This window comes from Apostichopus japonicus, chromosome 8, assembly GCF_037975245.1.
Source record: "Apostichopus japonicus isolate 1M-3 chromosome 8, ASM3797524v1, whole genome shotgun sequence".
Classification (NCBI taxonomy): Eukaryota; Metazoa; Echinodermata; class Holothuroidea; order Aspidochirotida; family Stichopodidae; genus Apostichopus; species Apostichopus japonicus.
The window spans coordinates 13,218,532-13,242,656 of NC_092568.1; the positions used below are offsets into that span (position 1 = coordinate 13,218,532).

The 24,125-nt window shown below is 36.5% G+C and overlaps 1 protein-coding gene across 4 annotated transcripts in view; it reads left to right on the forward strand.

Moving 5' to 3' along the window:
* LOC139970469 (uncharacterized) overlaps nucleotides 1-24,125 on the forward strand; it is a 58,328-nt gene that overhangs the window by 14,682 nt on the left and 19,521 nt on the right. For 3 of the 4 annotated variants that reach the window (XR_011794155.1, XM_071976211.1, XM_071976212.1), the window contains exons 2-8: nucleotides 930-1,153; nucleotides 11,606-11,728; nucleotides 12,228-12,455; nucleotides 14,714-14,841; nucleotides 17,864-18,020; nucleotides 21,855-22,235; nucleotides 23,371-23,589. Coding sequence is in view for 3 of the 4 variants with exons in the window: in XM_071976211.1 (XP_071832312.1) it covers nucleotides 950-1,153; nucleotides 11,606-11,728; nucleotides 12,228-12,455; nucleotides 14,714-14,841; nucleotides 17,864-18,020; nucleotides 21,855-22,235; nucleotides 23,371-23,589 (1,440 nt within the window). In the remaining variant the exon portion in view is untranslated. Of the gene's footprint in view, nucleotides 1-929; nucleotides 1,154-4,438; nucleotides 5,061-11,605; nucleotides 11,729-12,227; nucleotides 12,456-14,713; nucleotides 14,842-17,863; nucleotides 18,021-21,854; nucleotides 22,236-23,370; nucleotides 23,590-24,125 lie in introns of those variants that run through there. The other variant, XM_071976213.1, reaches the window with a different exon arrangement.

The window sequence follows — 24,125 nt, forward strand, 5'->3', positions numbered from 1 at the left end:
TTGCACTCATTACCCGCATTTCTGATGGCTTGTGTTCAGTCTGCTGTGCATAATGAGAAATATTGCAAAACAGTGTCCCAATTTTTTTCCACCAATAAGCTGCTGTTGAATTTGAAAGCAACTTTGACAACAGAATACATAATGTACTGTAGGTGAACTCAAGATAGAAAATACAGATATAATTGTAAGCTTTTAATACTACAGTAGGACACATGTTGGTTGTCATGGAAAATATAGAAGTGATGTGCACTTTCATAATTATACCATTGTTATTGATTTGGGGCAGATTTAATTTTGTTTCCATATGCGCCAATGTTTGGTATTTCTATGCTGTATCTTCTCATTTATGATATCATCATACTGTACTGTGTTTAAGAGTGTGTGGGTATGTGAATTCTGTTTTTATCTCATGTTCAGTGTTTAAGATAATACCATTTAGATTCACAATAAATTGTTTGTTTGATTTATTTAGTCTCTTTAATCTACTGATGAAACAACAACCTTCTTTGTAACAACAGCCTGCACTTACAATAGTGTACATGGTTTTACAAAGTATATTTTAAATCAGTCTACAAGGGGATCAGTATCGTGACAACAAACAAGGAATTCGATTCATTGCTGCATCCCTGAAGTTACAGTACACCACTTACTGTACGTAACAAGGTGCAGTCAGTATGACACTGTTAGTGTCCATGAACAGATGTCTCCCTAAATCAATAGTTTAGACTGTTGAGGTTGTATTAATTACCTATTTATCCTATGATAGGTAATGTTTACTTTCATGCATTATTCCCAAATTGCATTTCAGTTGTCATTTAAAAGTCTCAAACATTGGATCAGTCAAAGCAGAGTTTATAATCAGTTTTAAGAAGTACATTTTGTGTATTTCATACTAACAAGTTGATTGATTTGTACTTCCTTCTCAACAGAATAAAACAAAAGAACAATCATGTTTTCAATATCACCACGACCAGTTCGAATCCCAGTCCTAACACCATTTCTTGCCAGGAGGAATTCATCCAAGAAATCACCGAAAGTGAGGAAAAAATCAGAAAAGTCTTCGTTCTTTACTAGAAAGGTTAGCTGGAGAAGTAGCAATAAATGGAAACCAAACTGGAAAGCTTTAGGGGTAGACAAATCAACAGAGTGGGATGTAAGTATCTAATGTAACTTATATTTAAATATTGGTAGGCTGCCTCATTTCATTCACTACAAAATGTTATGTTATGACTGTCATTACAGTTAGCCCTCTACAGTGTTTATATTGCTAAAAACAGCTGTACATTTTCATGAATAGTTGAAATGCCTGTTATGCAGCTGATGGAAATATATTGGTTTGTAGTTTCCAAGGTATTGTTCTTTGTTGATTAATCCATTCCCAAACTTAGATAACATCTTTCATGGTTTAGGTGTAAAGTTTCAGTTGTTTGTTAAATGAAGAACAATTCTACTAACACTTCACAGTATTTGTATTTGATAATATCTCTGAGGGTTCAAAATCCTTCATGGCCTTACTATGAAATTGTCAGTATGTTGCTTATAATATGAAGTTACCGTCATGAGTAATGTTCTAGAATGATATTAGGCTGTATCAAAGATTATGAGATTCAGAGCATTGTCATACTTAGTGAACCTGTTTGGTCACATGTGTAGATGTCCACTGAAAGCTGAAAGGTCCAAGGAGCATGATATCCTGAATTGTACTGTACATATCACCATGCTGTAAGTATGTGCATATGTACTGTAAATAGGCATCATGTTGTAGAGTCCAACACAGGTGAGCCAATTGTGGCCTGCTTGCAAATTTTCTGTGGCCCGGTATCCAAAACCTAATTAGTGTGCATAGTTTCTGTTATTTTGTAATCAATATTGTAATACTTTAATTCTTTTAATAGAAGGTAGTACATCTTTTATTGTTGTGGCCGGTGGATTGGGTGCAAAATTCCTCTGCATTTTGTGCCCCCACTGGTGTACAAGTCCACCTACAGGTCAGTAACATGCATCATCAGCTCCGTCGGAATAAATTGGAGCACGGTCACTTATTTTAGCACATCGTCCTATGTAGGAAACCCTTAAGCGTCCTGTACTCTTGCGATAGGGCAGTATTGCTATGCTATGCATCTATGCTTAATATCCTCATTCCCACACATGTTGCGCATTAAGAGGCAGTATCTGTACTGTGCAGAACTGTGTGATATGTCACAATGATTTATAACAAATATCAGTTTAAAGAGTTCTAGTAAAGACTTCTTAGGACACATTTCCTGTTGGTTTAGATGGAGTGATAGATATATAACTCTAGGAAACAACTTTCAGGCATGGCTTCTCTGAGATATCCTTTCACTCATAAAGACCTGTTGATGGAAAATGAAATTTGAAATACAGTTTTGCCTCATTGAAAGGGATAGCAAAGAGGAGGCTGATGTATTAGTGACCTGAGTATGTTGTGGGAAAGGTCAGGTGTGGTGTAAGGGGGTCTGGTAGTAGTTTTGGAACAGTCATATTCTTCATTTCCAGAGCCAACAGTAACTGCCAGGTTGAAAGCTATTATCCTTCCTTTGAGGATGGAGGGTTGGGATGGGGCTAGGTAGGGAGGAGAGGGTTGGGAATGTTGTTATGTCAACTGACATCAGTGGTTTGTTTGACTTACCTTTTTAATTGTCTCTATCCATTGTTGACATTTATTGTTATGTCAACTGTATGGGTGGGCTATCTTGTCTTATTTGTGTGCACAATTTGATATCTAACTGTTTCATCCTATTCGACAAAATTAATGATAGAAGTTCAACTGGCATATATCAGAATTTCGGTGAAAATAAATGTTCTTTGTAAATTGCTAACGACTTTGAAATTTATGTTTTTTTAGAACCAGAAACTTAAATGCATAGCAACAGACTGTGACTACCTGACTGATCTTTCTTCAATATTTCATATTTTGCCAACTCTTTGTTCAAGTTACAACTCTCAACTTAATTAGGAAACTAAAACCTTGACATGAAACTCATTTAGACTTGACCAAGGGATTTTCAGCTTCCATAAACGGCTCTCAGGAGCTTGACATTAATATATCTGAGTCTGTCATCGCTCAAAATGAGTTCGAGGGAACACCACAAGCATTTGATGCTACATGGTTCGGTTGATGGTATGAGATACAGGTGCCAGAAACAAGGCATCTTGCGGGATATCCGCATCAAAATATTGCAATTTAACCAACTCACTAAAAAAAAATATTGAAGAGAGAGGGGGAATAAGTCATCTTCAAGTCTATATGTCTTAATGAACAATTGTGACCGATGTTGCATAATAGCATTAAATCATGTTATCTTTTCAACCCAATCAGCATCCAAGATTTCACTATCTGCTACAGGTGATAGATACTTAAGGAAATCTGACAGAGGGATAACCAGTGTACTTCAGCAAGCAAATAGGCATAGGGGTTCGTTACAACTTGATGAGAGGATTTGTTCAAGGTTCACTTTTAGAGACATTGTATTTACAAGTTTTCACACTGCAAATTCTGGTAACCTCAAATTAGATTTGACCTAAATATAAAAGGGTTCTTAAACTTAATAAGGTGGATCCACATACCAATTTTGAATTAATTTAAGACCACCATGAACTTTTGAAATTATTGCCTTTAAAGAGGTCACATTCACAGCCTCATGAACACCAGGAATTAAAAAAAGGATAAAGAAATTAAATGATTCTCATCCATAAGGACAAAGTGTTCAGTCCGAGGGAGAGAAAGAGAGAGAGAAGTGGAGACAGACAGATGTGTTAATACAGACTGTTTTGATTTGCTCACTGTCAAAATGTCACAATTAAAAGAATTTCACCCATGGTTACTGACTAATACAATATATTTACAATTATTTACAACTTGAACATAAACAAAATTTCGTTCCCAGAGAACTGAAAACAGTCTGCATACACACACACCCACACACACACCTACATACACACACTGGGAAACAAACATTCCAAGTAATGACTTTGAAATAATTGCAACCATACAATTAATCACTTCAGTGACGGTGAGTGACCATCCACACGCAATTCTTTTCTGAAGTTTGTGAGAATGGTCAAGTATATAACTTATATTGTTATCCTGTTATCTTGGTCACAAGTTTTATCGCAAATATCTTCATGTGACCGTTGAGTCGCTAATTCAGCTGTTTTGTTGTCACTGGTTGCTATGCCATATGGTCAAAATCATGATGATTGTTGAACAGGGCTCAATTTTGCACCACAACTCAAAATCTTGTCGCTCGCGACAGATGTTGAACAAGATTCCATACACACGCTGCTCTCAAGACTTGCACAATTGTTAAGGAAACAGTGGACGATTTTGTCTTGTCATGTAAATGCATATTTAGATCATAAGTCCACTGCCTCAACCACAACGCTTTCATGACAGGTTTCATGCAGTATTAGCTATAACTGACAAAGAAATGAACCTACCATATGAGTCATAGATTTTAAAATTGTAATTGAAGGATTATGAACCTTTTTTTAACCTTGTGTTAATTATGTACCTGCAATTAAGTATGAGAGCATGTTAAAAGACCTGTTACAAAATTTCGGTCATGTATGTGAAAGCGAGCTTTCAATGTTCTTCTAAAGTGCTTTCTTTTTCTTTGTTATAGGTCATATTGAATTGACTACTTTAGCAAGTTTAATGGTCTTGATCTACCACATCACTCACTTTAAGCTATACTGTCAGATATTAAAAGCACAATGTGGTGTTGACTTCAACAGAGTACTGATTAATTAGCCTCTCATTACCTGTTTTATTTCCCAGAGAGTTCATACATCATGTAACATATGGCAATGAAGGAAGTAAATATGACAGTCAGGAAACGAGAAACGATAACAAAACTAGTCAATCGTTTCTGGGAGACTAGTCTCTGTAGCTAGTTAATTATGGTATATTGAACTGCTTGTAGAACTTGTAGCCTGAGAAAATGTTTTGAGAAATTGAGTTACTAACCTATCATTCAATGGGAAATACCATATTGAAGAAGCTTACATTTTCTATTACAAGGCGTAAAGCACTAAAGGTAAGGTTTTGCTTAATGGTATTATGAGTTGTTTCTTCCTGCATTTTAGTTTCTGCTTTGAAATTAGACAACAAGCCTCTATCAGCTACACATCATGTGTATAGAAGTATTACACTTTATGTGTAATTCATCGTTTGGCCTGAGATGCAATGTTGCTGGCATCAACAAGACCCTGAAGACAGATTATTTATTGCGGGGATGAAAAGATTTTCATGATGATGATGATTATAAAATGTTCTTCATAAGTCACACTTGAGTTCAGTTGCAGCATTGTCTGTTCCGTAGCATTGTATATTGGTATCTAGTTACAGTACGCAGTCAGAGTAAAAAGTAATATATATTTTATGGGGGCTATTCCCCCACACACTCGATCAACGACACAATTGATCAGACATCCGATAAATGTGAACCAGGCCAGTAATGAAGTAATAATTGCAAACATGTTTGAAGAAATGAACAATACTTTTGGCAATCGCAAAAGATTAATAACTTACGAATTCAATAATCAACATTGCTACCTGGACTGAATGTTGTACTGCAGAACATTCGTATTACTGACAACTAAACGCATGAATCTGACCGGAGCAGGTGCTTGCCAATTTTTAACACAGCACAGTGCTAGTGTAGCATTGTGAGAAACTGAGAACCTACAGGTCTTTTGCAATATTTGCTGACAAGCTGCTTTAGTGTTGGTTTTGATAGGTTAGGCTATTTTTCACCAACAGATGATGTATTAGTGCTAGCTTGTAACCAAGTAATCGCAACTTTGGTTTTGAGCGCGATTAATTGAACTTCCAAGTGTAATAGTGGCTACTGGCGACTAATTGATTACCACTATCAGCACTAGTGTATGCCATCACAATAAATGTTTAAAAACAATTATTGGCAGAAATTGCTGAAACGTATCCCGCATGTGTGTCGTTATTTCCAAAAGCGGCTGTAGGCTAGACAAACATGTGTGAATCACTAGAAATTACAACGGGATGTATGCTAATAGCATATAACACATGTTAACGACACACACTAATGACTGCATTACCCCACTGATGAACATTTTTCGGAAGGGGTGCATTGAAAACTTCAACATTTTCGAGACTCAAAAGTTGTGTTCAAACAAATAATTACTGATTTGTGTGAAACTGTAACAGAAATAAGTAATGATATATCTTAGTGACATAATACTGGGGGCAATTTTGCTGACAATTCTATTTCTTTTATGGCCTCGGGATGTTCTTCAGAGGGCTGTTTTGTTGAGGCTGACTGATGTAAGTATTGCACTATACTACAGTCTGGCAATGTTTTGTGCTTAAAATAAGATCAGCAATGGTGTTAAATTACTGAAGAGTGCTTTTCCCTTTCATGTAACTGTTTACTTTAAGTGGTTTTACCTTGCAAGTACTCTTAACTCTTCAATGAATATGAACATGAATTAAACGTGTTGTGTTAGTGCTGAAGGTATATGGACCAACTCTCTGTGTATGAATTACATGGTAGGTATTGTAGATGCCATTGATCAGATAGCTGAGACAAGACTTTTAGGATGGAGGAGGAGGAGATTTTGCCTCATCTCCATCCTTCCTTCGCTCATCTAAGGTGAAAGAGGACCTACAGTAGTGATATGATATAAAGGATGGCATGAGAAACCATCTAACTGTAAGTTGATGTGTAGATGTAATGTATGCACATCCTTTATTGAGCTGACACATACAGTACTGCAGAATTTCACATATTAATGATGGCTGGTGACATTCATTAGGGATGACATTACTACATAGGCACACTGCACTGACTACATAGCAGTTAAACTGTACATACTGTACCATTCTGTATGCACATCCTTTATAGAGCTGACACATACAGTACTGCAGAATGTCACATATTAATGATGGCTGGTGACATTCATTAGGGATGACATTACTACATAGGCACACTGCACTGACTACATAGCAGTTAAACTGTACATACTGTACCATTCTGTATGCACATCCTTTATAGAGCTGACACATACAGTACTGCAGAATGTCACATTGATGATGGCTGCATGGTGACATTCATTAGGGATGACATTACTACGTAGGCACACTCCACTGACTACATGCAGTTAAACTGTACATACTGTAACATTCAGATCTTCTGTATCATTCTGTATGCACATCCTTTATAGAGCTGACACATACAGTACTGCAGAATGTCACATATTAATGATTGCTGGTGACATTCATTAGGGTCTTAGGGATGACATTACTACATAGGCACACTCCACTGACTGCATAGCAGTTAAACTGTACACTGTACCATTCAGATCTTCTGTATCATTCTGTATGCACATCCTTTATAGAGCTGACACATACAGTACTGCAGAATTTCACATATTGATGATGGCTAGTGACATTCATTAGGGATGACATTACTACATAGGCACACTGCACTGACTACATAGCAGTTACTGTAACATTCACCCCTGCACCAAATAAATTGTTAGATAATAGGAAGCATGAAGAGCCTGTAATGTAATGTAGGATGTTATTGTTGAATTGAAAATACTTTGTGGTAGTTTTGTTAATTACTGTGCTGGTTAATGACAAGCAGTCTGAGATTTGTTCATTAAATGCTTGTTAAAATAATATATAAATATATATAAAATATATATATTTGAAATAATATACTTGCTCAGTGTATTCGAGCAGCATTTCAATTGTTCACAATATGTAGTGGTGTACTCCTTGCATTTAATCTTTATCCAGAGAGCCTAGATTCTGCTTTCAGATAGGTCCCTGCTATATAAAATGCAATTCAGTTTGGTATATCAGACTGTAGATATTCAGTCTATAGTTGAAGATTGCCACATGAACGAACAGTGTTATAGTAGTCTGCCTTTATGACGTCTTCGTACAGTATTTGGACATTAAAATCCATTTTCCTGCACAGCATCAACTTTTCTCTTTGTTTTGTTGCCTAGGTTTAAGAGTTGTGCCTTTGAAACAGTCACAAGGCATATCCTGTCATAAAAATTGAGTCTCACTCCCAGATCAGCTTTGTTGTGAAGCACAAAGGCCATAAAGAAGAGCAGGATTGTAACTTAGGCATTGATGGGCCTCCTAACTTACATAAATTTACATCCTGTTACATTGTAATAAAGAATGTATGTGTGATACTCTACTTAATGAATAGCATTGTCACATATATTGGGGGCTTGAGTCATGTCAATGATTAGTTCAACTGTGGTTATAATGGATGATTTATTAACAGGTATAAAATATGCATAGATATATGCTTAGTAATGACAATTAGTGACTCTTCTCAACGAGTCCTTGTCCCTCTGTACCGTAGACTTGATGTGAATAGGGCTAACTTGGCTAATATGTAAGTAGTATGTGAAAAGCTCTTCCTTTGTCTTCTTTCATGTGATTAATAAAAGGAACTAATCATTGACTGAACGGTTAGTAATAAATTAGGAAGTCATCTTGCAGAAGTGACTGCAGGAAGTTGATACTGTCTTAAACAAAGGTTGACAATATAACCTTGCTTGTACCTTTGATCTACCTACAACATCTGTACTAAATGCACTGTTTGAATACACATTTAGTGTAGAACCTGAAGTGTTAGCTATCTTGGCTGAGCTTTATTTTAATTCCACTTGTTTATCTAATTCTGTTGTGGGCTGGTGGTGCAAGCCTTTCACCCTACAAAGCTTACACATATGACTGTGTGTGGGGTTATGGAGTTCCAGATGTTGTAAAACTTTTCAATTTTTTGCAGTGACTTTGTTTCTTACTCTTTCCATTGAAAGTTGTTAGTTTGTTCTGGGGCATTACAGTAAACAATTCCTTTTTGCTCATGAGAGACCATGAAGTGATGAAACAATATCATATACTTATATATATAAATAGTATTTGTACAGGACACCATTGTTTTTTTCTGTATCAATTGTGGGGGGGGGGGGGATTGCCACCCTTCTGTTCAGTTTAGTTGAAGTGATATGGTTAGAACCCCTCCCCCGACTCTGTGACCATCACTGTGTTCAGTTCAATCACTGATTGTCTCGTCCTTGAAAAGACACCAATATTCATTTTACTAGTTTAGCATGCTGTTGCTGTTCAAAGTTGATTTCATGCAAGCTGTTTTTATGTTTCCTTCTGGTTCCTTTTTGCCCATTCATTATTGAGTACTAATTAGACTATATATACTGTAAGGTTTGAATCTGACCTATGATGTGCTGTACCTGATCATATAAAACATAATTTTAAGTAAAGCATTGTAGTAACTAACAAACAGCAGTTATTCCTCTGTCATAGGTGTCAACTTTAAACCACTTAATATCCTATTCCCTGAAGTATCAGGCATATATTTGGATTTTGAGATCACACAACGGTATCTTAACAGGTTTCAATTAGTTATCTTCATAGTGTTGATTGTTTGCACTCTCGATGCAGGCAATTAGTGCTTCTTTGAATTATTAATCATGATAAATTAGTCTGAAAATGTAAACAGCTGCTCTCGCTAGTACTTTGACAAACATCAATGGCCACCATGTAAATTGAATTTGCATTCAGTTTGCCTTGTTCTCCCAACCCCCCACTCCCACCCCCCACCCCCTCCTCACATTGGTCCCCTAGAAGCAACAAACATAGACAGTGATAAAATTAAGGAAATGTGTGAGTTTCTTGTTTTCAAATGGGTAATTTGTAGACCTTTTCAGTGAGACAATTTTGTTTTAGTCATAAAGCACAGTACTGGGAAAGGGAAGTGAGACTAGAGTCAGAAGTTTAATGTTTGCTTGGAACATTCTAACTGTGACAATAATGGCAACAGTGAAGTTACTTCATTCCCTTTGAACAAATTGTCTGGAAATATTGCTGACAAAAGGGAAAACTTCAAAGAAATGTTCCATTTTTACAGGTCCTAGAACTAGTGTAAAGGTAAATCACCTGAAAAGAAAAACATTTGCTATATTCATTTGAAGAAGTGCAGACAAAAGACCTTAAAAACCGTAAGGAATTAGCTGTTTTTATTAGCTTACTTGGGTCACAGGGTGGCCAGAAAATTGGCATTAGAAGGAAACGTGCAAGTTATCTATAGGAAGGTAGGTTTAATCCCGGGAATGTATCTATTTGTTTAAATTGCTCCGTTGGCAGTTATTTTCATAATGTGAATGTCTGGTGTGAAGGCGTTTTCCTTTCTAATGAGTCTGTCACTACCAAGCTGCCCATAGCCTATAGTAGAAATTCATAAAAAGATACAGCCCAGGATAAACTCTTAGATCTTACTCTATTGGATAAAGCAATGAATGCTGAACATAAAAAAAAAGTTAATGACTAAAACGTTCACCAACTCACAACAGGAGAGATTACATCTGGTATGGACTTCAAATGAAAATACTTAATAAGGCATTTGTGGTACACAAAAGATCAGGATTAATGGCTGTAACTTTCTTTGAATGACTGTAAATTTAAATGACTTTAAATGTCAAAATGACAACAAATTTCCCATTAAAGCTGCCAGGTGTGTCAGTACTTATGGTGGGATTTTAAAGGTTGAGCATTCAGCACTTTTAAATGGTACAGTATATTACTCAATTTGTTAGTCTGATCACCAGTATATATATACCAGTCTACTCAAATTACATACAAGAACCGGGTTTGTAAGACTTCTATCAAAATTCTGAACTCCTTACTTCTCAGCAAATAATTTCTTTATTTTTTGTTTTGTTTAATCCTTTGCTTCCTGCAATATAAAAGCTAGCTGTACATCCCGCTTCGTTCTTGGTTTGTTTCTGGTTGATGACTTTTTTTAGTTGCTACTGTAGAGAGCTGCACCTGTGGGTTTATTAGTCAAACTCGTATTAGATGTGAAGGCTTCATCCATTGAAAAATTGGATCTCCTCAGATTCCACCTCACAGTGACTCTTCAAATTGCCTGGGCACTATCATATCATAACCCTCATAATTTTTGTTTCCATGACGATAACATGATGACTCATTATGATCTTTTCTAGTCTCTGAAATTGGTCATAATTCCTTCCAGATGTAAATTGTGTATCAAGTTTAATGTTAGGGTGTTCTTGACATGATATCCAACAGTTCTATGTATTCGTTAACCTTTAGGTAGTATTTAGACTGTTGGACCTCATGCTATCAATATAAAGTATCGTCTTTGTAAAGTAATACATGTTTTGATGCTATGTTTTCCTGCAAGGTAAACTATCTTAAGTTTCAGTGAGGATAGATGAGCACTGTAAAGCTCAGGTGGAGAGGTTGCACATCACTCTGGAATTTGATTAATTCTGAGTGCAAGGTTAAGAGTTGATCATCTGCTGCTGAGTGGTACAGGATTAAATACGCCAAGGTTGGACTCACCTGAGGGGTTCAGCTATCTGTACTTTCTTCCGTCTGTGACCATGAATTCTCTGCAAGCTTAATTGCAATACTTTGGGTTTATGGATGTTTGCAGGGCTTTTTCTGTGGATCTATGTATACCTGTAGTCTTAATTGGAAGAGTTGTGTATATTATTCATTTGTAATTAAATGTCTGGTTATATTTTTTAGGCTTTCACCAAGGATCTTAAAGTTTTGAGGGAATGGCTCAAGGGGGCTATAGAGTTTACCCAGGCATGGCGTGCACCGGAGCACAATATTGTCAACATTAGAACACAACTCGAGAGGCATCTGGTAAGTCTTCCCTGCCTACTTTAATTCTATTTCCTATGGAAGGAATGGTGCTGGTATGGTATCTAATACTACATGTGTACAGTTGCATGAAAATAACTAATTGTAATATCAGCCACAATTGCTTCGGTAATCAGTAACTGGCGTGCCATATGTTTTACTTCTGTTTTGAACATTCGAGCTACAACATATGCTAACATATTCTGTGTTGCTCACATATTCAGTTACTTCTGAGTGGCTGATCAGTTTTCTGCAATATAACGTGTTGTCAAGTACAGTGTTTTAGATTAATGGATAGCTTCAGATGACAAGGTAACAATTTACTGTGTACTCAATATTTATTTTACTGTGCAGGCTTAAAATGCATGTCAGAGGGTATATATCACATGGACTTAAGAGTTTGTGTACAAGCAATGCAACATGTTATATTTCTCATTGATAGCTTTGATATTGTCAAAGAGTGTTATGAAATTATTCATATCATCACAACTTCCCTCATCAGGCATTTGCTCTAGAAGTGAAGACTCATCAGTATCAACTGGAGAATATTCTCTTTACCGGAAGAAACTTTTTGGATGCTTTTCCTCAGCTTGGAGAGGTGTTAGAAGACACTTTAGCAGACATCGAGACTGAGTGGAACTGCCTCGATAGCCATCTTGGTATTCAATCTAAACAGATCCAGGAAGCATTAGCAGTTGTGGAAACATCAATTGGTTCCAGTACATTGCAGGTACATCATTTAACATTCAACAGACGTTCCAATGGTTGAAGTTGATTGCTTGATAAAACTGATGTGGATTTTCTGCATCATTAGGCCAAAACCACATCCTCTTACTTTCAGTATCAGAAAGCCATGAGTTTTTTCAATTTTGGTGGTATTTTTGGAATGCAACAGCAGAGTGAATGATGTCATCCTGGCAATTGAACTGAAAATGTGTTTGTCTTAACTTTGTGATGTTTAAATCATTTACCCAGGGAGGAAGATAATATTGCATTTTGCTGAAATTCTAAATACGACTTTAACACTGACTGCTATGCAAACAATCCAAAGGAATCACATTTCAGGGAGAAATCAACACAAAACTTATAATTAGGAAAGTAAAACTTTTGACATCACATGTTCCCTACTATGATCCACTGGAATAAAGGAGGGTTCATTCTGTCAAACTTGGTTTCATTTAATCAAACTTATATCCAGATATAGTCAGATGGGGTTTTCAACTAGCATCAAAGAAACGTTTTTCTCTTTAAGAAACGTTTTTCTCTTCAAGATAAGTGTGTCACCAGAATATCCCTCTAACACAGGAGTTAATTAGCTCCCTCCACTGCTGCCATCAGATGTTGCTATTATTCCTAGATTTCATTGAAATGCTTCTTTTACTGTACTTTACTCCTGTCTTAGCTATCCATCCCTACATATATATTCCTGCAACTTAGCATACACTTACTGACAACATTTTATCAACGCAGCTCCTGTCGATCAACTTGTGCTTCCTTCCATATCCACTATTTTGAAGGCATGCTTGTGTAGATTTATCATCTGCCTATATGTTGATGGTTCCACATTACCATGACATGTATGAATGCAGAAGATTCTGAATTCTAGTGACATGACTATTCTTAAACAAAGATATATATATAAGTATTGTTGTTGTCCTAGACACCAAAGCAGCACAATTTTTTCAACACTTGTATTCACTCTAAGCCTGTTGTATTACATCAGCACTTAACCTTTAGTTCACTAAGACAAATTGTAGGAATAAGGAATTGTGTCTTGCTTTAAGGTTTGATAATTTATAGTTTAAATTTAGAGCTATTTCTAAGAACTCCTTGGTACAACAGTGGGCAAAGTATAAAATCTGGTAGATTATCAGCTTTTATACATTAATTTGTAAAGACAGGGACCAAAGTATGGAATGTTGAAGTGTCATAACTCTACATAAGACAAGTATTTCTTACTGCCTGCCATGGTGGATATCTAGAATATATTTGTTTATTATCATTTAAACTGATGGGCTTCCAGTTCAAATAAATCATACCACTTGTGATTATTTTTGGATGACTTAACCGACTGGAGGAAGAGGAGCAATTATTACCAAAGATTAACAAATATCAACTTTCCTGTACAGTGTCCCCTTTGTAGTATTGCCTTTGTGAAGTCATCTATGTGTCTGCTTGATGTACTTGCTCCAAACCATTATGATTTACAGTACATATATAGTTCAACCATTATACATCTTTCAACATTAGAAGTTAAGGTTACTCCAATCAAACATTCCTGCCCTCTGACTGGCGGCACTAAAACCATGTTTACTGGAAACCGTCAGTCCGGTTTTCCTGCCAGTCATTCATAGATAGTCTGTCACGATTGCTAGTGACTCAAGGATGTGCCTGGATGTCTGTATTCAATTGCAGTGTGGACTACATTTGTGTAGGTTTTCTTGTTTTGGTCAGACTAGTAAGATGTATGTCGCCTTGTCGAAATGGTGCAGCCTGCTAGCATGCACTGTTGAGTGTTTTTCCTTCTTTATATATTCTTTACATATTTTGCATTAATTATATAAAATTATTTTTGGATTGGTTTTGTATTTGTTTCTAAAGATGGAAATCGACATCACCAACTATATTCTACAGCATTGTTAAGATGTGTGTCCCGGAAAACAGTGTAAAAGATCAGTTATTTCAGCAATTTCTTTGGATGACAATGAGTGTATGAACCGTTTGATTACAGAGTATGAAAACAGCTTAGTATTTAGTAGATTGATCGAATGTAATGTACAGTAACTAAAACATCTTGAAGAAGTTGCCACATTCATGTAAATTTTTATTGAATGTGGCGCGTGTTACACTTATAACTCTCTAGCAATTTAATGAATGTGGCAGTCTGTCAAACATACGCAACCTTGCTCTCACTCACCAGATGTGCAATATGACTGGACCATCGGTAAGGATTCAGCTTTAATATATTACTTTTGTTTTCCACTTTAGGATGCGGACATTGAACAAATTCAGGATACCTTGGATCACATGAACCTGCGTCTGACCTGCAACCAGGACCGCTTGCCCCAAGTACAAGAAACTTTGAACAGTGTTAGAGTCGATACACAGACTGTTCTGTAAGTATAAAGCATGCCAAATTGTTAATACTCAAACAACACATACAGTTTCTTCACTTTCATTCTTTTACATGTATACTGTACATGTGGTTGACACCAACCTCCAGTGGGTAATGTATGTTCTTGCTTGTAACATGCTTAGTAGGGGTTTAATCTGAGGTTAAAATTCTCAGCTACATTGATTTTTACATTTGGCAAGAGCAGTTTACTCTTTGATGGTAACATGGTCAATGTAACTGATACTTTTAAGTCACACTACATTAATGCTACAGCAATTTCATCCTCACTGCACTATGGCAAACCATACCAAAATGAAACTAGATCTTTTAATTGCACAGAAAAGCTTTGAGGACACTGCCAACGTGTAAGATGTAAATTAAAGGTAATATGATTACTTTCTGCCTCAGTATATTTTAGTGGCAGGTATACAATTTGCAATTCTTTGGTCTCAATTTGCATATTCAGTGAAGGATACTTTTCAGAATGTTGATGCTTACTTTCAGTTATATCCTTCCTGTGAAATACTATATAAGGTTCAATTGATGGTTTCCATTGATTATATGAACCTCTTGGTAGTTGCTAAAGTGGTATCTTTTGTGCATTCATTCTGTTTTCTTTGTAATAAGTTTGGTGAATGTTTAATTTTACTATATGTTGTGGGCTTTATTTTAATCTTCAGTACTATACTAACTACTTAGTATTAACTACTTTTGCTTAATGAATAGCAGGCAAGGGTTTCCTTAGTTTTTCCACCTTTAAGAGACTGAAAAGCAATCCTAAAAAAATGGATCTTTTTATCAGATATACTGAATTGACTTGCACCCCCCCCCCCCTTTTACTCGAGGAAATTGAAGTTCATTGTATTTATACAACAATGTGCATACTGGTTGTGTTCACAATGTAGAACTGTCACGGTGATATGGTCTAGAAGCCTAGAAAACAGTCTTACAGTGACTTTTAGAACTACATTTTGTTTGATTTTCTTATCCTTATAATTAATGTTTTCCAATATTCATGTTTAGTGGAATCTGTCATTGGACACACAAAGAAGAGGGTTAAAGGGCATTATATTGGCAGTGAATGAGAAGTAGCTGGAATTGGTTTAATCAGTGGCTCTAAAAGACTTTTGAGTCACTGTAGTAAACTATTAAAACATTGACAGGTTTGACTTGAGCTGTTACTGTATGTTAATTCATATTATGAATACGAGAGACCTGAGTAAAGTGAACTTTGATCACAGCCCACGAGAATGCAATTATTTAGAACATAGAGTGTTTGTTCCTGAAAATGATCAGAAAAGCATATGAACCTGGCATTGTGTCAAGGGCAATGTTTGCAATATAGCACAGTGTGATAGGATTAGCCCAAAATTGATATGGACGTGTCAATAACAGTGTTTAATGATTTTCGATAATTTAGATCCCAACATCGGTTGATACCAATATTTGAAGGGAAGAAAATTCCCTGCACACACATTGCTTGCTCTCTACCAAATAAGTAACAGAGAAGTAGTTTTAAGCCTTCATTTATAACCATATGTAGTGAGCTGTGCATCCAATTTCACTCTTATACTGTAGGTGCTGTATGTTGCAAAAATATGTATCCTCAAATTTAAAAGCAAGTGATTGCTAACATTCTCCCCACCAAAATAATGCTGCTTTGCTAGTACTATAGTACAGTGTTGGTGCCTTGTAGTGTTGACCAATTGAGTTACAATGTAAGCAATGTACTTATTGACTATCTTAGTTAAATTTCTAAGTACTACTTAAGTTCAGTAACCAAAAAATGATTAAAAAACAAAGTTTTAACACACAGTAAAAATATTTGCTTCCATACTGGTCTTATTTACAAGTCTAATTGGATCTTTAAATGATCATCAGTGACATTGCTATCATCAAAGGTGTCTAGAAGTTACATGCTACAAATTTAGAACATGAATTGATCTTGGTTGTTGGAAAAGATAGAAAAGATTATTGGCTGTCTTAATATTCATGTTACCATATTTTTGGAAACCAGTACAGTCGTATCCATGGAAACGTCTCCCTGATTGGCATAAGTAGGTCATAGGGTGTCCTTGTGTCTCCAAGAATTTGACCACTGACTTGCATGTCAAATGCTCAAGTATATTATTAACCTACAGTATGGTCCACAATCTCATAATTATATACATGAATATTTCAGATGTGTGGTAACTCAAGAAGCTATTCAAGCAGAAATAATTTTATTGATGGACAAAGTTATACTAGTATTGATCTGTATGGAAGGTCTGCGTGTGAAATCTCCAGAGTAATGAAGATATTGCTTTGTTTTGCATCCATATATATGATTCCTTCAACAGAGTGCACTTCCTGTTCATTTAACCAATAGAGGCGATAATTGGCCAACTAAGCACTACTAGGGAAGCAATGCGGATCTCCAAATGGCTTAAATGTTTGTTGTTCTTTGTCTGTAGGTTGACTCCTTTATCAGATGTTTTTTGTTCAGTTTTTATATTCAAGTATTATTGTTCAAGAAAACATGTTGTGGTCTTTTTTGAGGCAGTTGCCTCATCTAGTAGCAAAGAGGCCATTTGGTATCTGCTGGTGAGTGTTATTAATATTGACTGTAAAGTAATTATAGAATATTGCAGATGTATCCCACCACAAACACTGACTAGGGTATTGTAACTGACTATGGTATTGTAACTGAGTAGGGTATTGTAACTGACTATGGTATTGTAACTTGCTGTGTTATCAAGTTTGGACAGTACTGTAAGAACTTCCGCTTAAATACCTGTTAGACTGTATACTCATTTTATTGTACTAATGCAGAAACATTAACGAGAATGATGTTGCGGGTAGATGGTTTTTTCCTCATACCATGTGTGATGAAGAAGGTTGACTTGCTTTTGTTGTGCGTTTCGACTGCTGGAAAATAAGCAGACCTGGTGTCCAAGTTGAGCTCACCTGTTGGATAACCAGTTGGATACATGCCAAGCCAAGTTTGGAAGGTCTTCATATTTTCGGAATTCTTTTTGTTACAGAAGCTCCAGTGTAACTGGGCCATTGCCATGCAGTTCTTCACCAGACTTTGAGGCTTTGTACAGTGACTTGAATGATTGGCTGGATGACATGCAGCTGGCTGTAACTGATAGTGATGATGTCTTCATCTCAGAACCTCAAATGGAACAAATGTGCCAGGTAAACTTGGTGGGGACAAGAACAGGGAAGATTAAAAGTATGGGTGGGTGAGGGGGGGAGGGGGGAGTATCCACAGGTCAGAGCTATACACAGCATTGACATGAAGAAACTTACAATTGAACAAAAATCAAATAAAAAAGTGGGTCATGGATTCAGAATTTAAAGTTGTTTGGCTCCATGTCGCAAAAATCTACTAAATATATGGTACCATTTTATACTTGTTGTGTAATTCTGTTAATTTTGCAGAAATGGTTCATGTAGGATGTGTCTTTATCAACCCAAGCATGAACTGTCCAAGTTCATGACATTTGTGGAGAATAGCAAGTTGTTCGACCGATTATATGATAATCGGTTATTACCGATTAGTTCATGTGACAATCGGGCCGATGCCGATTACCGATTATTTCATCATTTTCGTGGAACTGGCCTAATATATGATTAAGTGTTATGCATGATTACCATCTTCTAGGCCAATACAATCAAAGATGTAAATGAACGACTTAAGGTTCCACACTAAAGCAAATAACGAACCCTGTAATACATACATGGGGCGCTGTACGTTTATAATGATGAGTCACAATATTGCAAACCCACCACAACACAGTAAATGGCAGTGCTGTACAGACTACAGAAGGGGGGAAATAGTAGCCATTGGCTACGAAATGCCAAAAAAAGAAGTGAGGGCCTGCTTTTACAACTGGTATTATAACCATTATCAGTGTTGCGACTGCAACGTAAATAAAGTGCAAAGTAGACCGAATGGAAATAAAATATTCGTAGTTTCGTAATCTGATATCGAAATATATATCATCTGATATGAAAAATAAAGCAATCCCGGACGTTTGCTTCAAGTTTTCAATAATAACCATCTGCGAGGGAATACTTCCGATGGAATGTTGATTGAAACGATTATACACAGTAGTCAATGGCGCTTCTCCATTAACTACATGCGAGAGAAATCACACACTTAAGTCCCATTGAATATTTCGAGCGTGTCGCTGGAAATCAGACTTGCTTTAATCGGTTGCGGTAGTTCAGTTACTGAAAGGAGTTATTTTAGCAATTTTAGTAATTTCGTAATCTGATATCGAAATATATAATCTGATATGAAAAATAAAGCAATCCTGGACGTTTGCTTCAAGTTTTCAATGATAACCATTTGGGAGGGAAAGCTTCCGATGGAATGTTGATTGAAACGATAATACACAGTAGTCAATGGCGCTTCTCCATTGACTTAACTACATGTGAGAGAAATCACTTAAAGTCCCATTGAATATTTTGCGCGTGTCGCTGGAAATCAGACTTGCTTTAGTCGGTTGCGGTAGTTCAGTTACTGAAAGGAGTTATTTTAGCACCAATGGTACATGCTGTCAGGGGGAAAAAAGTTGCTTTGGGTTTTTCGCAAAAATATGCGTAAGTGTGTTTGAGTGTGTTTGCCTAATCACAAAATACTGTAATGTAGTAGAACTAATTTGGACTGTCGCCAAACATTTTTAGGAGTATTTGGCACCTTGATTTCATCATTTTCTTGCATTTGTAAAATCTTGTGTGCATTGCAATCTGAACAGTTATGAGGCTCAACCGTTCTCTAGCCAGATAGCCTAAGTTATGCCATGTGTGTTGCTCAAGTCATGTTCCTCAAAGGGCCTGCATTTCAGATGAAGAGATGAATAAACCTGGATTGGTAATTTTTGGTATGTTGCATACTTGGTTAGACTGAGCTTTGCACATGAAGGATTGTTCATTCTTACAGTAATGAATAAAACCTTACACAGATTGACTTCCTTTGAAGTCTGTTACAGTGCATATTGTACAGTGGCATTGGACAAAGTATGGTGTCCTTTTATACTCAGACTGCTGAACAGTGTAGGTATAGTAAGACTATCTACTACTTGTTTATGACATCGTTAGGGAGAAGGTGGTGAATCACACCCTTAGGAAACGTTTGTAGCTAAACTTGTGATTGGTCTTGGAGTCTCAATTTGTGCAGTTAAAGTAGCACTATGATCCTAGATAATGGAATGCATTAACGTGAAGCAGCAGATAGTGAAAGGCCTCTGTTTAAATATTGGTTGTGCACTCTTCTTTTTCTTTTTTATTTAATTATAAAAGCTCTTGTGAAGTGTAAACAAAGACTGTACTTATGTCGACAGTATGAAAGCATTACAATGATTTATATAGTACACATGGCACATAATTTCAGACAACTCTTGTGTTCCCTTTGAATCATGAGGTCGTAATGAAGATGGTGATCAGTCAATATCTGATTGATGTTGTATTTGATAAAGAATTGGATTATGCTGCAGTTACCATCTGATAGGCAACATTAAAATCAGGAAGGAAGGACTTATAGCCTACAATGAACTCTTATTCTTCCACTTGGCTAATCCCTCCCGGACCAATTTAGCTGGCAGATAAATGTAGACTGTCTGCTTCCAGGTGATTGCTCTTAAAGAACGTTTGAGTGCAATGACTGACAGAAGAGGGACAGATGCCTCCTGAATAGATGTAGTATATCTGGTTTATGTTGAATTTGACAAAACAATAAAACCCTCTCACAGGTTCAAGACTGATAACTTGGGGTAGCATCTAGGGATCCTTCAATCATGTTAAAAGGCACAGTGTTGTCTCACAAATAAGACCTCTAAGATGTCAAGAGAGATATCATAAGAAATGAATTTAAGAGAAACTGCTATTTCTTTGAAAATTGGTTATTCAATTCCTGGATGCATCTTGGAATTTAGCAACATCTACTTTCATAAAGGCATACAACCAAAAAGGTTGAACGCAAACTACAAAAGTGCGATCTCTTTGCGCTTCTTCAAGAAGCAGATAGCATATCATACTTACAGGATGTTTTATGTACTATCTGACTGACATTGAATCTCCTTTCTTAAATTATTTGCATCCATAAGTTTTTTCCCGTGTGACGTTTAATGTAGATGACTGAGGTGCTTTGCTCCGTGTATTTCTAATCCCTAACAATATTAAATCATGAAGAATCCAGACATTGCATTTCCATCTCTTCTACATAATGGGAACTTCTTATTGATGTAGAAAGTGGTAAATTCTGTCAACTGTGTGACAATTTGAGGACTTATTGTGAAATGTTCACTGTTATATAAAACATTCCGATTTCTAAGGTCTCTTCACCTTATTTTGGACCTTTTCAACATTTTATCCACCCAAAAATCTAAAAGGATCCTTATCAAACTGCACACCAAAATTAGACCAATGATCTGCATCTTCAATAAACACCAAAACAGGACCTTATTATACTGTAACAGTTCCATAAGATTTGAATCGAACAAAATATCTGTGACGAAAGGAACGTTCTAAACACTTTGGGTGGTAGAATGAGAAGGGATGTCATTGACCGGCTGGGTCCAGTCATAGTGGGTGCACAGTGTTAAAAGATTACCAGTTCACTCTACACCTGGTAGAGTGAGAGTGCTGAGGTTGTGAGGAGACATGTAAGGGAGGAGCAAAGTAAATTAAAAACACTTCAATACACTGATTACTTGTCAGTCAGATTAAGCATCATTAGAAGTCTGGAATAGTCTGAATATAAAAATAAAATCATTAATCACTGTGATGCAGATCCTGAAATGAACAGGGGTCTCTCATATAAATAAGTTCTACTAAGGAAGTTGTCCTACTCCCTGCTGAATACCATTTTACTAAATTTTGTGACATTAAGTTTTCATATATATATGCTTCATTGTGCTTACTATGATAGCTTTATGCAGGTTATTTCATTCCCGCCCATGCAGTGCAGTATCGGTGAATATGCATATCGTCATCTTGAAATCAATTGTTTCCCTCCTTCTGCAGGGTTATGAACAAGAGTTACAGCTGAGAGAAGTCAGCCGAAGCAAGCTCCAGAGAAAGGGACTTCAGCTGATGTCATCGAATCCTAACCTGGCAGAGCAGGTAAGAAACAGATTGGAGTCTCTGAACCAGAGATGGAAGGTCCTGCAGTCCAAGCTGCTGATGCCAATCAAACCAAAGAACAGTAAGAAGAGAACTGATAGCAGCAGCAGCTCCATCTTCACCACCTCGGAGGAGGCTTTGAGTGTTGTTCTGGAGGTAGAGGATGTCATCTCTCGTCTCAAGGTTTGGCTGACCAGGATGGAACAGCAGTTGTTCTCATCTCAAGGTTCCCTAGAGCATCTTAATGAAGAACAGCTGGAGAACAAGAAGACAGAACTAGAGGTAAACTTGAGACCCCCCCCCATGCCAGGTGTAATGGCATTTCTCATTTCAGTCCAGATATTGTTTAATGACAACATTACATTGCATTGCAGCTTTCAGATCCCATTTCTAATCTGTATGAAAATTTGTTGGAATTTGAAACAGTGTTTCTTTTCTTCATTCAGAAGTAGTATGCCATATAACTGCATGCATGTGTTTGTTAATCTCTTACTCTTAATATTAAAACCCATGAATTCTCATATCTTATGAATTTAGCCAAAATATCCAGTTCAAATAGATCATGGAAAATTGTTGTATAATGAAATGTTGTTTGATGTGCTTAGTTTCAAAATGATGACTGTGACAACTTTGATATGAAAAGAGCATCAAAAGTGCAAGCCCAAAAGTACGGGAAGGATGTTCATTGTATCAACAATCATTAAATCATTTTATTGAGTGGCATTACTGTAACCATTATTCAACTGTTGTACGGTAATGGTTCACTGATGATCATTCCTTATGGAACTTGGTTCAAAGAGTAACATCTTTGGAAATTAGGTTAACATTTCCTTTCTGATACTGTGTTGGAAATGATTTATTCATGATGGGGCTTCTGGAAAAGTATCCATTACATGTCCCTGGGTGATATAAAGGAAGGGAAGTTTTGTGTTCATTTAGAGGAAATAGGCACAGGCTTATCTCCTAACCATAATTTAGCTCAGCTTGATGTTTGACACTAAGCTTAAGTTTGCTCTGAGGCTGTAATAAGGCAAAGTCATCAGGTCCTCCTGTTAGACACATCATTTAATGTTAATTCATTCGTGTAAATTACAGTAATGGATACAGATCTAAATATATTCTGTTAACTCAATATCAAAAGCACTATTGAGGATGGAACATTGCACCGTTAATCGTCCTTGACAAATGTTAATGCTTTGTAGCCATGTGATTTTAATTCCTATTTATTTTTTGTGCTTCCTTATGGAACTTTGTTTGCACCGTGTGTACTCATCAATATGTCAGATGTCTCTAATGGTTTGAAAACCTGATCATATTTTGTACTTTATTACATAGCAAATAGAAAAATTTCTGAAAGTATTCCAACAAAAGAATTGATGCAGAATCTTATTTTGCATCCACTATTTTTCTTTGGCAGGGTCTGCAAGCAGAAATAAAGAAGCATGCACCAGGGATTGAGATGGTACTTTCCCTCTGCGACCTGTTACTCGCTGATGGTTCCACTTCAACCTTACAGAAGGACCAAGACAATTTAAGGCTGACATCATTTAACCTGGACCGGAGATGGCAAGCTGTACAGGCTCAGTCTAGGGACCTCTTTGCTAGACTGGAAAAGAAAATGGAGGAAGCCAGACAGGTGAGAAAATTTGTGCAAACTAGTTTTCTTTATGGAATGAGGTAGAAGATGAGGAGGGCTAATCAGAATTGAAGAACAGGAACAGAACTTCCTTGTTTACTGTATGGTTAACACACACACACAGAGCTACAGCAATCTTTTGCATACATTCTTTAAGTTGTTGCATCAGAAGCTGCAATCTTGCAAGTTTTTTTATTTCAAGCAGTTTTACATTCTTGAATAAAACAGATTTGTTTTTGCAAATTTTCTTCATTGTTTTTTTTCCATCTTATAACTTTCAAATTTACTGTATGTGTTTGCATTGAACCCCATAATTTTTATATTTTTACTAAATCAAATAAACATTGATTACCTGCTAAATTCGTAATCAGTATGAAAGGAAATCCACATTAATTTTTGTGACCTTAAAAACTTGACTTACATTTCTGCTGATAGTGGAAACAGTGAGGATGGAGAAGATGGATGGGATGGGAATGTTACAGTTTATATGACACTTTTGTAAGGGATATTCCAGTTGACACTTTCCAGTCCAGAAA